Consider the following 15,686-nt stretch of genomic DNA (forward strand, 5'->3'; position numbering starts at 1 on the left):
TACACTGCTACCACTGTGTATAACATAAAAGTGAAATTCTTCTTTTTGCTTTTCAGTCTTTTTGGTCTGCAGAAATAATGTTGCTAAAAGCCAATTAATGGCACTCTAATGCTGTTACTGTCCATCCAGCTCCTATCCTTAATGAGTGTGTGCAGCTCCCAAGAGGCAGGTGACAGGAGGGGAGAAGGACACAGCTGGGGGAAGTGTCTGTCTGTCTGTCTGTCTGTCTGTCTCTTACAGAGAAAGGATTTAACTGCCTCACCCAATCTTGGCATCTAATGAAATGCCCACAGTGCATGGACAACACTATTGACAAGCTAAATATACTTAAAGATAGATTCCTAAAACACTTGAACCAAAATCCCACTGTGCTTTTCTTTTATTCTCAATACAGATGCATTCCAATGAATTTTACTTTGGTGAAAGCAACAAATTAAACTTCATAGCATGTGGGAAAGAAGGTCTGGGGACTTAAATTTTCTCTTGTGATGGTTTCTAATCCAGACACCACAGTGCTAAGCAGGTGAGGACAAATACTTAGCCACAAAATACTGCATTAAACTTATAAAGACTTCTGCAATTGTTAAGTTCAATTGAACAGAAAGAACATGAGCAGAAAGAACAGGCAGCACACACAGGAACCCATTGAAACTATCTCAGTCTTAATAATGAAAGGGCAAGGAAAAGCTCTTCTATTCACAAGGACCCAGCTTCTGGCTTTCCTGGGACCCCATGTGAGCACAGATTCAACTCTTAACACGTTTTTAGATCAGAACTGAAATTATGTCTGTAACATACAAGGTTTCTTGGTTGTACAATCTGGTGCTTAGGAGAGAGAGAGAGAATTCCTAATGTGATGTGTACACAGCATGAGACTAATCACTAAACACAGGTGAAATGAAGAAAATGTCCTTGGAAGCTTCCAAGCTGTTTTTGTAGTAAGCAAAAAAAAAAAGAAATCCTTTTCCAGTTAATTGGGTTTTGTTGTTTGTTTGCTTGTTTTTAATGCAGCTTCTAAAATTAGTTGTTTCTTTACTCCATGGAAGTTTTCTTTAACTGGATCCATTTAATTACAAAGTTATGTACTTTAGTAGACACTTCTAGTACTGCCTTGAGAATCTGAATGTTATCTTTGGATCTTAAAAAGTGAGAACAGAAATTCTTTTCGTGAAGACCTGCAGTGAAGCTGATCTGTGGTGACCCCTTGTGGGAAAACACAACCTCAGATTTACATTACTAAATCCAGTCTGGTGTGATTGAGGATAAGAGAAGGAAGAGCAGCAATTTTTTTATTCTTTGTTTTTAGCAACAATGCTCCTTCCATACCTTTTGAGAGCATAGTAACATCAAAATCTATTATGTTTGGGACTACTTTTAGGCAGAGGAGCTTGGAGAGACACTTGAGTCAAATTCTTCTGAAAAGTGAAATAAAGCATGCTATGAATGTTGTGATGCTGATTTTTCCCAAGCTTTTTCCTTGTGCCAGCACTAATACTGGGGCAAGGAATATGCACCATTCTGCTGAGTCAGAGAAGTAGATATTTGTATTCACTTTGCACAATTATAAGTCACAGGTGGGGAGTACAACAGTTGAGTGGATTTTTTTACTTCTCCAACAAAAACACTAGTGGTCTCCAAAGGGAGCAAGTCCTGATCTCAGGAGCAACCTGTACCACATTAGAGATTTCCTGATGTTCTTGGCTTTCCTTGATTGTATTCCAGACAGGATGCTTTTTATTTTTTCAGGAATACCACTGGAGGTCACTCATGTACTAACAAACAGTGCTGCAGGGAAAAAAGTAATCTGAACTATCCAAGAATGAAGCTTGACTTGAAGATGAGATTAAAATGGAAGTGAGTTTGGAAATATGTTGTGCAGATATTCCTCAAATTTACAGTAGACTACAATAAAAGTAGCAAGTAAACAAATGATCTTAATTTCCTTATGAAAAGACTAAAAAAAACCCACAAAAAACCCCACAACATTAGGAAACCAAGTTAGCTTTGATCTAGCTACAGTAATAATGGAAATGCAGCACAACTCTGTCAATAAAAGCAAAAAGAGGAAAAGAGAACCCATCTGAAAATGCTCACTGGGGTCACATCTCTTGACAAGAAATTGCAAACAAAATGTAAGAAAGGAGAGGAAAGATTGCATGAGAATTTTCTCACTACGATATTTCTGATAGCAGAAAAATTGCAAGGAAGAAGTAATAAACTCTATTTATTTCATATTACTCGTCTCCCTATCTCCACTTTCTCTCAATCCATTTTTATCACTAACTTTCATACTTTCAGATACAGTTTTGCTGGAATTCTGAGTTGTAGAGAAAAGGAAATTGTTGAAATGTTTTTCCTCTTTCTGCTAAGGTAAAGATTTTATATTGATTTCTTGCTCTGAGGTGAAAAATTAGGAAATGTAAGTCCTTTTTCAGCAATATCAGTACAATATCTCATCCCAAATGAGCCCAAACTCATTGTTTTACTTCAAAAGCAAACTGCTCCTGGCTGCCAATTCTCTACCTCATGCTCTAGGCCCATCAACATTCATAACAAAACTCCCACAGTGTGAGAGAGCCAATTAAAACCAGACAGATATTAATAATAATTAAGGTATTGCTTCCAAATCATCAGGGAAAAAAGTTTCAGAGTAGCTTTATTCACCTACAGAAAGAGAGAAAAAGATCTGTCCATGGCATTTAGTGCTTGTACGACATTTTGTGCAGCTCTGCCTTGCTCTGTACTTTTAATTTGCTATTTATATCTTGACATTTGATTCTGGAAGCTTCTAGGAGGGTTCTGCAGCTGCTGTGTCCATCAGTCACTTCCTGATTGACAGGTTTTTGATTTCAAAATAGCTGCATGTTCAGTACTTATCTGCCTGCTGATAGGGAGTGCTGAACTGGGCTTTGTCTGCTCTGTAAGGATGCTTCTTCCACTGGGAGATGGGAGCAGAGCAAGCAGAGCTTTTGGTAATTTGTGTGAGTGCAGGGGAATGGCAGAAGGTCTGCCCTTCCTGGAGGGGCTGGAATGTCTGGAGCTGCAGCTGGTGATGGCACCAAAGAGCCCCTGGGGAAGGACTGAGGGACAAACAAATGATGCAGGGGTCACAGAATCACAGATTCACAAGCAGAATTTTGGTTAACCCCTTTGCACATCTGACAGCTTTACAACACAGACTGGAGAATTGCATCAAACCACAGATATTTACACAGCAATTGCTCCAGTCAGGGGTTCAGGTTTTTGGTTTGTTTCAAAAAGTCAGTGACCTTGTACAGAAATCAGGAAATGTAACAGTGCTCCTGCACTGGAAGATTCAACTGTTCCATGTAATCATATCCAGTAGATGGATGTTTTGTTCATACCAGAAATTAACTCAAGAGCATCCCTCAAGAGAGATGGTAGAGGCTCTAATATAATCTAAAATCATCTATCCCCAGGAGTGGGTGGGAGGATGGCAGGAAAATAAAGGAGAAAGTTGTGGCATGTTCAGTAGTGCTGCATCTCATGATCACAAAAATAAGGGCAACCACAGGACCATGTACCCTCTCCATAGCTGAGCTGGGCTCATGTCTGGCCATGAATAAGAAAGCCCACGTGGTTACTTAGTTGGGATTTTTACCTGCAGTAAATCTAACATCCTGAGCCTTCAAAATAGATTTTCTAGAGACAATGAATAGAAAGAAAAGTATATAACATCTCCCATATGCCAGTTTAGCACAGAATACTGCACCAAAACTACTTCATCCAAAAGTGACATTTCTTTACCTAAAGTGACCATACTTCTGGACATCTGTTAGAGAATACTGTGCATGATCATTGTGGGAGGCTGCTCCTGGCTACCCATCTGGGACAACACCAACAAATGTTTCTTTAAGGAACCAAGGGACACCTCCAAATCAGCCGCCCTTGTCCTTGTGGAGGAATTCACCTTGCTGGGTGTTCACTGGGAACACCACACAGCTGCTCCAAACAGCTCCAGGAGATTCCCAAAACACCTGGACAACTTCTTGGTACAGGGACTTGGGGAGCTGACTCGGAGAGGAGCTCTCTGTGATTTGTTGCTTCTTCCCAGAGAGGCTCTCGTGGCTGCCCTGGGGATTGTCTTGGCCACAGTGACAGTGCAGCCATCGAGTTTCAGATCTCAGCTGCTTTGCTGCACCTGCCTGGCTCCTGAGATGGACCAGGCACAGGTGAGCATGGCTGGAAAAGCAGATTCTTTTATTCATGTGTCCATGGCAAAGCCATTGTCCCCCAAACTGATTCTTTCACCCCATCTGCAAGAAGCCAATCCCTACACAGAGTTCAGGTATTTCCTTTATTTACAGTTCTGTACAGAAAGAGGTGCTGGCTGGCAAATCCACAAAGCCAGCATAGTGACTATAAAACTACTCAATATTTACACATTTTAGCAAACATTTTAGCATACATTTTAGTATTGCTATTAATTGGCTACAATTTGTTTGGTTCTCTTATTTAATATATTGATAATTTGATTATTTATTAACCTTTTTATTATTTGAATATTTTATAATAATCTTCTATTTTATTGTTTACTAAAATCCTAATTTAATATCTTAATTAGTATTCTTTTTTCACTTGGCTAAAAGATTCCCTTGCCTCTTATGCTAACTAGTCTTTCTCTGTTCTCAGTCTCTTCTTGTGAAGAGTTTCCTTTTTTCTTGCTGGGTTTCTGTGGTCACTGGGCTGGGAATCAGTGGTCATTGTCTCCCTGTGCCAGAAGTACCTTTTCCCCAGTCAGAGCCAATTTCAGCACAATTGCTGAGTTGGCTTTATGAGTTTCTTCCTCATCTGGGGAATTCTGTCAAATGTCCTTGTGGTCTGTCAATGCTGCATCCTTGGTGTCTCCTCTGAGCAGGAGCTCCTTCTCCCCAGGCTTTGTTCCCCTGCCCTGAGCTCTGACATCACTAGTGCCTCTCAAGCCCTGAGCCTAGCCAGCCCATTCTCCCGACAAGGAATTGATGTCCCTGACACCTGGACATCAAAGGCAGCCCGTGTGGCTCCCTCAGGACACCGGACAGACTCCTGGCCAGCTGCACCTGCAGGGCTGGCCTGGCGCTGGCAGCAGGGCTACTCGTCCGGCTGAGCCCTCAGGTAGGAGCAGCGGAACAGGCTGAGCAGAGCCTGCAGCACCCGCCTGAAGCGGGACAGGGGCTTCTGAGGGACAGCTGGCTGCTGCCCGAGGGCCTGGGCTCCCTGCTGGGGAGCTGAGGGAGCACCAGGGGCTGTCAGGGTCCTGCAGGAGCTGGGGGAGCTTGGGGTTGACCCAGATGGTGCGGATGGTGATCTGTTGCCCATCCTCCTGCAGATCCTCTTCATTGCTGTCACCTGCGGCTTCTGACAATTCTGGCTCTGGTCTGACTTCCCCTTCAGAGAGCTCCCAGTCACTGGAGAGAATTACAAAACACTGCACCAGTGTGCTAGGATAAAAAAAGTCCGTTTGGGTTCAAACTGGCAAGGGAAGATTTCAGGCAACAAGAAGAGCTTCTACAGATGCAAGGACAACAGCAAAATAAACAAGGAAAATGTAGGCCTGGAATGGTGGCCTAGTGACAGGGAAAATGGCAAGAGCTGGGAAAGCCCAGTGTTGCTTTTGCCTTCACCAGCAAGACCCCCAGGTCTCTGTGCCCAGAGGCAGGGCTCAAGAAAGACAACAACTACCAGTAGTAGGAGAAGATTAAGTTGTGAGGACAAAGCTTCATGGCTTCATGAATGCAGAATAATCCAGAATAATTCCACACTGAATTCAACACCTGATTACTGGTCACATGGAATAAACAAAGTTGCTGTGAGACTCTGAGATTATAAAAGGTCCAAAGACACACATTCCAGAGAGAACGGTGATAGAAATGTTTATTTGAAACATCTAACTCAACCTTTTACAAATAAAAATATTGCAGGCTCACAACACTAAATCAGCTACGGTGAAATTTCTTTTTTTTGGGTCTTTTCCTTTAGTTGTATTCAATTCCTTTGTTTCCTCCGGTTCATCCTCCTAATTCAGTAATTACTATGGAGTAGAAGGAAAGACAGGGTATAGAGATGAATTTCATTATAAAACACTGGAAAATAATCCCAGCAACCTAAAACATGACTCTAGGACTCAGCTGTCCATCTCAGTCCTCCTCACCCCCTAGCTTTCAATGCCAATACTTGAATTTAAGTAGTTTACATTGTTTGTCAGCTGGCAGACAGACTCAGTACACCCACACTGACTGCCAGCCAGCCCATATGTAACTCTGCAACAGCCAAAGAACGTCTCCTAGTTAGATGATATCATAAGGAATGCAGAAATAGGATGGAATTTCTGTGTGGAAAAAGAATGATGGTAAAGGGGCAGGGAATACCAGGCTGCAAGAAAACAGATTTTGTTACATCTGCTCTTCACAGAATGCGTATTTTCTTCAAATAATTCCCTCTTTCTATAGCTTTATCTTGCTAAACAAAAAGACAAGGGGAAAAATACGTTGCATCATAAATTATGGATGGAAATCTGTGCTGAAAAAATGTTTAAAATCATCCAACTCTTTGATTCTGGAAATAAAGAGTTGGAAGGAACTTTGAGAACATCTATCACTTTCCTATGTTTTCAGGCATTGGCATCTCCCTCTGTGCTATACCTGACAGATACCTGGGCTCATTTGTTCTCAAAATCACTCTACAAAAGCCACGGGGAAAAACAGAACTGCTTTGTTGTGGTGGGCCAGGAAATTTATTAGAATCAAGTTCAGTCCAAATGGTTCTTTGAGTCCAAGGATCTTTGAGATAAACCAGGCTCAATGCACTTTTGCCAAATCCAAAAGAGAGCTACAACCTGCTGAGATTTCTGCTGGATTTGACCCAAGCCCAGGGATCCTCTAAGCTGTCAGTCCTACAGATCAGGTCAGCCAGCTGCCTGCTCTGCCCTGAAGCTGGAGAGCACCTTCAGAGGTGAAAATTGACAGCAAATAAACTAAGAAAACTGCAAGAGCTGACCTAAATGGCTAGTGTATACCTCCAGGCATTTTCATATGGTTTAAGAGATTTTCTAATCCTGAAAGACAGTGGTTTATTGTAAAATGGATTTATTGTAAAAATAAATTTATTGTAAAATGCTTGGGTTTATTGTAAAATGGACTGACTACAAATGGATACATTTATCTGATATTTTCACACATCAGATAGGCAAGCTTGTAAATTTTAAGAATAAATACAAACAACACAATTGGGTGGAGGCCTATAAACTAAACATGAGTAAAAATGGATGCATCCCTGCTGCTTCTTGTAATTCTGTACTTAAAGCAGGCTTCTGAACTGCCTGGAGAAAACCTGAGCATCTGAATTTCAAATGTCTTTGGTTTGTAGGAGAAACAAACCAACCAGGGAATATTCAAACCATAATGCACAACACCACCTAAAATTTGTTTCTTTGTATTTGTTTTGCCTGCTTTTGAACTACAATTGAGAGAATTAAGAATACACAGTTGCATTCATTAGAGAAAAGTGAAGTGCTCAAAACTCCTTGAACTTTCCAGGGTCTGACATTGTCTCTCATTTTAGTAAAAAAAAAAAAACCAAAGCCCAACAGTTTGGAAATGCAATCTCTTACCAATTCAGGTGTGCAAATGCTGTCAGCTGTACATGCACAGAAGTGTCTCTTTTAATTTGTACAGCTGCAGTATGTGAATTTGACTTTTCATGGTTTACCTCTCCAGAGGACTGCCCTCCTTATGAAAGGTAGAGATTCCCATGGTCTCCCAGCAGCAGCACGGCTTCAGCTGATTGACATCCACCATTTCAAACCCTGACTGCTAATTAAAGAATGAGCACACATGCCCCATTCCTCACCTTGATCCTCCATACCTTCATTTATTTCTTCCTCTCTTCCTCCCTCACCTCCCCCTCCATTATCACTTGCTGGCTTATCACCTCCCCACCTTCCTCAGTGACTGAAATATGAGAAATTAGAAATACCAAAGAAAACCAGTTTCACAAATTTGCATTCAGCCTTTGTTTTCATGTAATAGCTGTCAGATCCTACTGAAGGCTGCAGTTGTTGTTCACATGAGAAATCCCACAAAATCTTCTCTATTTATAGTCAAGTTTGTATAATAAGCCATCATATAGACTAAAATGACTTACAGGCTTCCCAAGAAAGCTGTATCTCATACTATGTGAAATAAAACAGATACATACATATTATGCAGTTTATGCATGGACTTGGAAGTTCTGAATATTCAATACACGGAAAATCATAGGAAAACCAAAACAAAACACAAAAACCCTCTCACACCACTTGGTACCAAACCTGTAAAACCATGGTCACCATAGTCAAACCATGGAGCTTCCAGATCTTTCCAGAACAAACCTATACCTGATGGAATTTTCCACTCTTCTCCTGCTGTCTCTGCTGCTTCTCTCACCTCATCATGGGGAGACCAGGATGTTAATGTAGTAATTTCTGACGCTTTCCATTGGGGTTCAACAGGTACTGGAGTTTCCTCCTCTTCATCCTCCTCTTTTTCCTAGAAGAGAGCTCATGAAATCCAGTACCTCATCCTACAGAGAGTAACTAAGATGATGGCTTAGCCTATAAAACCTCCTTATCTGAGATCAAAATGGCAATGAGCTTCAAAATATTTACAGGTGGAGGAACTTCAGCAGCTACAAATTTTGGAGAAAAACTACACTTTGAACTTTGATGAAGTCACTTGACTGTTACTGATGATTGATATCCAATGCTCTGTCTGGTAGATGCTGCACTGTCTGTCTCACACAGAAACAGACTGAAAAACAGCTGTTTCTGCCTCAATTTTTGCCTAGGGAGGGCCTTTGAAAGGATCTAGGAAGCAATAAGGTAGTGCACAAAACCTATGGTTTAGAAATTTTAAGAAAATTTTTAACATTTAAAATAATCATGCTTTTTCTCCAGATATGGAGGAATCGTAGCAATTGAATTGTTACCTGTATTGTTAGCTAATTTTCCTGTTTTTTTAATGGGCTTTGTTCTGCAATTACTTCAATTAAAGCAAAAGGGGAAAATTTAATCTTATTTAAGTGACAGCGCTGTCCCTTGCTTTACAAAGCTCATCCACGAATTCCCAACTGAACTAAGGAAATACAAAGTACTTTGGATATGCCTATGAATCTGATACCTAATTTGAGGATCTCTTGTCTTTAGAAAAAATTTAAAAAGGCAAAACAGTCTCCAAGCTTTGCAAATCTGTATCACAATTGATAGGATTTGGATTATTATTATTTTATCTTTCAGAAATGATTGCTGCATCAGAGAATTTTCAGAGTGTGTAATGAGAACTAATGTGACAGACAGCAGAGGCAGCAAACTAAGCTAAAAAGTGGCAATTTTTCTTGAAATCAAACAGTAACACTAAAATGTATTTCTTACTTCTGTAGCTATTTTTGCACCATATAAATCAGAAACATTGCAAAACACTCATGCATAAAGGAAAAGGGAAAACAGACTTTGATCCAAGCCACTCTCTATTAATTATTAGAAGCCATGGATATTAAGCTCCAAAAGGACCAGGACAAAAATAGGACATATTTCCCAATCATAAATCTGCTGGAAATTATCATTTGTACATATAGCACCAAGCAGTTCAGAAATGCAAGAAATATTGTTCATTGTTTCCTGATGCTCAAAAGAAAATGCATTAGAGGCTGAATGTGCAAATATATCTGTATTCCACTGTGCTTTGAAACTTCAAATGTTGGGGGAAGGTTCTGATTCCTTTTAAGCGGAAAGGATTCCTGTCTGTAATCAGTGCAAAATCACATCTTGTACTTTTCAAAGGGTACACAGTAGAGAATGTTAAAAAAAAAAGCAAAATGAAACATCATTTAGCTCTTAAGAATGCACAGGTTTCCACCCTTTTTGACTCCTAAGATCCAATTTAACATCACTGCCTATAAGGCATTTCATATATTCCTCAACAATAAAGCTGACTTACTGAGTTCTCTGATACTCACTACAACTTGCACTATTTCTTTTACCTGCACTGGTTCTATGTATTCACCATGCTGCTCACATCCAATATCAAAGATGAATTTGGCACGACCTAAAGGCTGCATAAAGACACAAAAACATCAGCAGAACTGAACAGTTAATCCATTCTAAGCACAGAAATGTAAAATATCCTTTACTACAAATTCCATACAAACTTGGCATTGTGTCCTACAGATTAATTCATTTTCATGTGTTACACTTATGGTACAAAAAGTACTACAAAAGATCAGAAGCCTAGCTACTTATTTTAAGTGGAAATAGGTCATATTAAGGCAATTCCATGCTAACTGTCCAGATGAATAGAAAGTGTTCCTGCACACTCACCTTTCCATTGACAAACCTGCCCACAAATCTGTGGTTTAGGTGGATAAGTTCAGCTGGTCCTTCCTGGACTCCATTTACCCAATGACCTACATACTTAGATCCTGTGTCTTTATAGACATATGTGCCTTGCCCGTGCCTAAGGAGAAAATAATAATTTTGTTTTATATCACTGAGTATTAAGAATTTAGGATGTTGTTATATTTAAGGTATTAAAACCGTATTAATTAAGCAGCTGAAATCACTCAAGCTGGACTAAATTGCCAAGGTCACCCCTGGACTTCATTTGCTGCAGTCAGACATGCTCTGAAAATAATCTTTGCATTTGAATGCCATTGGGTGACTTGAAACATCCCTGTGAGAATGAAACAAACCTCTTGTTGTTACACCATTCTCCAGTATAGATGTCTCCATTTGCATACAGATATTCTCCCTGGCCCTGTCTCTGGTCATTCTCCCAGTCTCCTTTAATGACAAAATAATAAAAGCAGCATTAGATAAGGTTTATTTCACTGTGAGATATAGTGGCCAGTTTGTAAAGTTATCCTACAATTATTAAAGAAGGAAAAGAAAGCTATGACACCATTGGGATTCCTCACTATTCTTTACATCACTCCTCACTCTAAAGCAGAATCCTTTGCTCTTTTTTCATCAATCTGCTCCTCTCCACATGTATTTATGCTGCTGCCTGACCTCCCCTTCCATTTTTCCATCATTATCTGTCTCCATTATCACTCTTTATTACCATTATGAACACATAACAACCCAGCTCTACCTTTAAATTGAGTAATGTACTACAGTTGCATTAGATAATGTGACATTTCCACATAAATTTAAAGAGAAATTACTTTAATTTGACTCATTTGCTAAAGTTGTCATGTCAGTCATGGAGCACCTACACTCAGAAGGATGTTAGATTGTGTGTCTTAATTATTCTTCTATTCAAACTTTAAAAAAAATCACACTGCATATGTTCCTGCAAGGCAAGATTGGGGTGTTCTTTTTGTTCTCAGCTTTTAGCCCTCACAATGTGAACATCTTTTCTTTCTTAGCTTAGAAAGGGGAGGGGGAAATACTGTCTCTTGAAGCTTAACTGATATTCTGAGTGTTTCAGGTACTCTCCAGCAAGCAGGAAAACTCTGAATTTCAATTTCTTCAAACTCCAGAGGTGTCCCAAGCTCTGAGAAGGTGCTCTAATAAGCAGCCTATTTTTTTAGAGATAGAGCTGATAAATATCCCAACATAAATCCCCATAAATAAACACAAAGATTCTCAGAACTATTACTAAAAAAGGAGTAAGATGAAAGTATCTTGTAGCAAATGTATCTTCTTAAAAAAAGACAGTCTCCAATTCACTATCTCTTTTTTGGGGGGAGGGAAGAAGAATGAGGGGGGAATGTGTCCTTTTCGCTACAGAAATCCTCGCAACTGTGTTCAGTGCTTTACCTGCATATTTTGATCCATCGGGATAAAAAAAAACACCTTTGCCATGCTTTTTGTTTTGATGATAGTTCCCGGTGTAGAGAGCCCCGTTTTTAAACCTGTAGGTCCCCTGAAACACATTCGGCACAGATGAACCACCTGTCAGTTCTCACCCTTGGTTCAATAAAGTACCCAAATAACAGAACTGTGGAAGCAAAACCACAACCAGGGTTTGTGTCTTACACGTCCATTCCTCAAACCACGCTCGTAGTCCCCTTCGTAGGTGTCACCATTGGGCAGCACCGCCTTCCCAAATCCATGCCGCTCCCCTTCGGAATTGCGATCGCCGTCATACTCCTGAAAAACACGGAGGGGAAATGCTCTAAGGGCTGACTGAACCCAACCTCAGCAGACACGGGCAAACCGGTGTTTGAGGCAAGCCGCTCCAGCTCGGCTTCAGTCACACCCTGGCACCCCCAGGCTTATGGCACCCAGCTGGAAGGCGCGGATGCGATGTTTGAAACCCAGGGAAAGAGCCGGGCAGCTCCCAGCTGGAATGGCACAGCCGCACCCCGAGAGCGCCGTGCCCGGGGCTGCCCAGGGGATCTCCCCCGGCACAGCCCGGGGCACCCAGCGCCTCATCCCCGGGGATGTTCCCTGTTCCCCATCCATTCCCCGCTGCCCGCCCGCTCCTCCCCGGGCCCCCGCCGACCCCGATGCCTCTCTGGCCCTCCCCGGCCTCGGAGCCCTCGTCGGAGTCGGCGTCCGACATGGCTGCGGCGTCGCCGTCGCTGTGACAACCGAGACAGAGACAGAGAGGGGGAGAGAGAGAGGGAGAGGGAGAGAGAGAGCCCGGCGGGGCTGGACTGACCCTGAGCGCGGAGACACAGAGCTCACAATGTGGAAAGGAACTGTCCAACCTGCTTGGTAGAAAGCCGAGATTAGTTAGTTGTTAATTAATATTAAATAATTATTAAAATTATAATTATTTCTATAATTTCTATTGTACAAGTAATTATATATATTATATACTACATAACATATACTATATACTATATACTACATACTACATAATATAACATAACAATACAAAATCTAGAAAATATATGATCTAGAAAATACATATTCTAGAAAATATATGTATAATTGTGTATAATGTGTATAATTATATGTACAATATTTATATTATTTATAATAAATATAAACAAATAATAAATAAATGATTTAATATGAATTAGTTGTTCCCCCAGTGCTGAAGGAACATGCGGATAGCTCCCCAGAACGTGCATGTCAGTCATCAAATTTTTGACTCTTTATACATTTCAGCAAAGAGATAAGTGTTCATTGGCTTACAATGTATGTCATTCTCATTAATTAATATTTTATCTTCTATGTGTTAGTGACTTCTCACTTCTCATGCTAATTATTCTGCATTTTTCAGTCTTTTTATCATCTTTTTCCCAGATGGGGCACCTCTGCTTTGTGTAATGTGGTGGTTTATAAATTCTGTTCAGTTCTCAAGAATAAATTTCTCTCCCAGGCTTTGTTAACTTCCTCTTCCAGGTTCGAGAGCACTAAAGTATGCCAAGTCCTAAACTTCTAGTTTGTTTTTCTAACACATGGACCCAGAGCTTGTCCATAAACCATCACCTATTTCATGGATTAAAGCTCTTCTCAAAATTTTCTCTCCACTTCTGCACAGGCTCCTTTTAAAACAACTACAACTTGTTTGGTAAAAGTGCCACACTCTTCCTGGGTGGTGCCCAGCATCAGGGTGAGGAGCAATGGCCATAAAATAAATCACAAGAAGTTCCACCTCAACGTGAGGAAGAACATCTCTCCATGGAGGGTGCAGAGCTCTGGAACAGCTGCCCTGGTTGGACGCAATGTTCCCTCTCTGGAGACATTCCAAAGCCACCTGAGCACATTCCTGTGTCACCTGCTCTGGGTGGCAGGGGGTTGGATTGGTTGATCTCCAAAGGTCACTCCAACCCTCTGCCTCTTCCCCTCAGCTTTTCCCAGCCAGTGCCTTTTGTGTGTTGAAACTGGTGACATCTGGGATGTGACCTGAGACCCCTCAGCCTTCTGAGAGCTCCCAGTAATTCAGCTGCTCTGGCCTGAAAACATTTTAGATTTTAAACCATTCCTTCACCTAGGTTCTTTTATTTTTGGGCACCCTGCACAGTAATTTAATGGCCAAGGATTCACAAGAGGAGCCAAGCAAGGATATGACTGGTGAAAAGCAGTGAGCTAGACAAGCACTGGGCAGAGCAGGTGATGATTCTGAGGTAGGCAGGATTGGCAAGTGGCTGGAAAATGTGGTGGAGGTCACCTTATGCCCTAAATCAAAGCTTCACCACCCAAACCAGAAGAAAAACAGGGTCATTGCTATGCAAAGATACACCATATTCAGGCAAGTTTCTTCCTTTTCAAAAGCAGGAATCTAAACACCCAGTGTTTAGATAACAAATGAATAGTAATAAGGTATCCCTTCTGAGGCAAGTGTCTTTTTGTTTTCAGTTGCATAAAGATGAAAAAGGAAGAGACTATTGCTAAATACCTCCAGGCTTCTGAGTTAACATCCAGTTACTAATTTGAGAGCACTTTCCCTTTGAAATAGTCAAGAACACGGAAATTAAATTTTGTTAGCTGGCTAGAGCATTAAGAAGCTATATATTTATTGCCTCAAAACTGTATGGTTATTTCTCTTTCCTGCACATTCCCAGCATTTGACTAGGAAAGCCTAATTTGCATAATGTACTGTTAATCAGCAATTGCAGAATATGCAAACTACTGCTCTGACTGCTCAGCCCCTGCAGAACTGACATCAGTGCACATTATCTGAAGCACAGTCTGTGCAGCTCCTTCTTTTTTACTCTGGATGATGCCTCTGTTTCTCCTTGCACCTAAGATTGGCTACATTCTTTTATCTACGATGAGGTAATGTCGCTAATTATAAAACTGCTCACTTGGTCTGTGAGTGGCATATTCATCCTAAGCAGACACTGCGGCTCAGAGTGATAAGGGAATTTACGTTTGGAATGCATAGGGAGGTGCTCCCTGTAAAGCTTGATGACAGAAATAACCAGACGTGTCTTTTGGCCTGGAAGGTGACATGGCTCAAGGAACAGCTGTGACACAAACAGGAAGCACTGACAAGACATCAGAGTCACTCTCCTGGACAGCCACTAATAACGATCATTAACTGCTCTTGCTTATTGTTTCAGAGTTCTGAAGGAGCAAAAGGGTCTGAAGGAGCAATAGCTCAGTTTTCTAGGGAAGCAGCTAAGAACTGTCTCTTTATAAAAGTTAAACTCTTCAGCACCCAGCAGTGGCAGATAGAATAAATGTCTGTATGTCAGGATCGTTTTATTTAAATGAGGGAGGCATCATTTAAAGTTTTCTATACCTTGAAACTGTGTTGTGAGCACAACTTCAGCTTATAAGGATAGTTATAAGTAATGACTAGAAGAATTTATCATGTATTTTCTTGTCTTCCAGTTGAATTTGGGTGTGATTCAATTTCAGATGAAACTTAAGGTTCACGTATGCCACTGTTGAAAGGAGTGCAGCTATTATCCTTATTTTCCTGTTCTTTTCCCTTTTCCATCAGAGGGCCAACATGATACCATAAATATTGTTAAGGTCCTGCTGATCTTGTATACAAATTTCATTTCTCCAAAGTCCCGAGAGGGTCATTTGTGTTGAGATCTGCTCTGCCCTTGCTGCTGGCTGAGCTGGCAGCTGCCAGCACCAACTGCCAGTCACCCTGGCAGGGACAGCAGAAGGTGCCACAGCTGAGTGGCCCTGGGGAAGTTCCTGGTTGGAGTTTGACAGAAGCCCCACAGGGAGCCAGAGCTCCACTAAAGCCCAAAGCCATTGCTGCCAGAGGTGCTTAAAAACAGAGAAAGAAAAT

The 15,686-nt window shown here is 41.1% G+C and overlaps 1 protein-coding gene across 2 annotated transcripts; it reads right to left on the minus strand.

Annotated features, from left to right (window-relative positions):
• Window positions 1–5,857: 5,857 nt before the first annotated feature.
• RSPH1 (radial spoke head component 1) lies at window positions 5,858–12,604 on the minus strand. Of its 2 annotated transcripts, none has more exons than XM_085043315.1 (8): window positions 12,483–12,604; window positions 12,014–12,127; window positions 11,795–11,900; window positions 10,723–10,813; window positions 10,352–10,487; window positions 10,015–10,086; window positions 8,424–8,525; window positions 5,858–6,031 (listed from the first exon to the last, which is right to left on the minus strand). In XM_085043315.1, the coding sequence occupies exons 1-8, from the start codon at window positions 12,540–12,542 to the stop codon at window positions 6,029–6,031; spliced, it is 684 nt and encodes a 227-aa protein (XP_084899441.1). In that variant the 5' UTR covers window positions 12,543–12,604; the 3' UTR covers window positions 5,858–6,028. The 2 variants fall into 2 exon arrangements, with proteins under 2 accessions (XP_084899441.1, XP_084899362.1); XM_085043236.1 differs by having other exon boundaries at window positions 8,375–8,525.
• Between the last annotated feature and the right edge of the window lie 3,082 nt (window positions 12,605–15,686).

Source organism: Lichenostomus cassidix, chromosome 1 (genome assembly GCF_008360975.1).
Source record: "Lichenostomus cassidix isolate B80296 chromosome 1, HeHo_3.0, whole genome shotgun sequence".
Lineage (NCBI taxonomy): Eukaryota > Metazoa > Chordata > Aves > Passeriformes > Meliphagidae > Lichenostomus > Lichenostomus cassidix.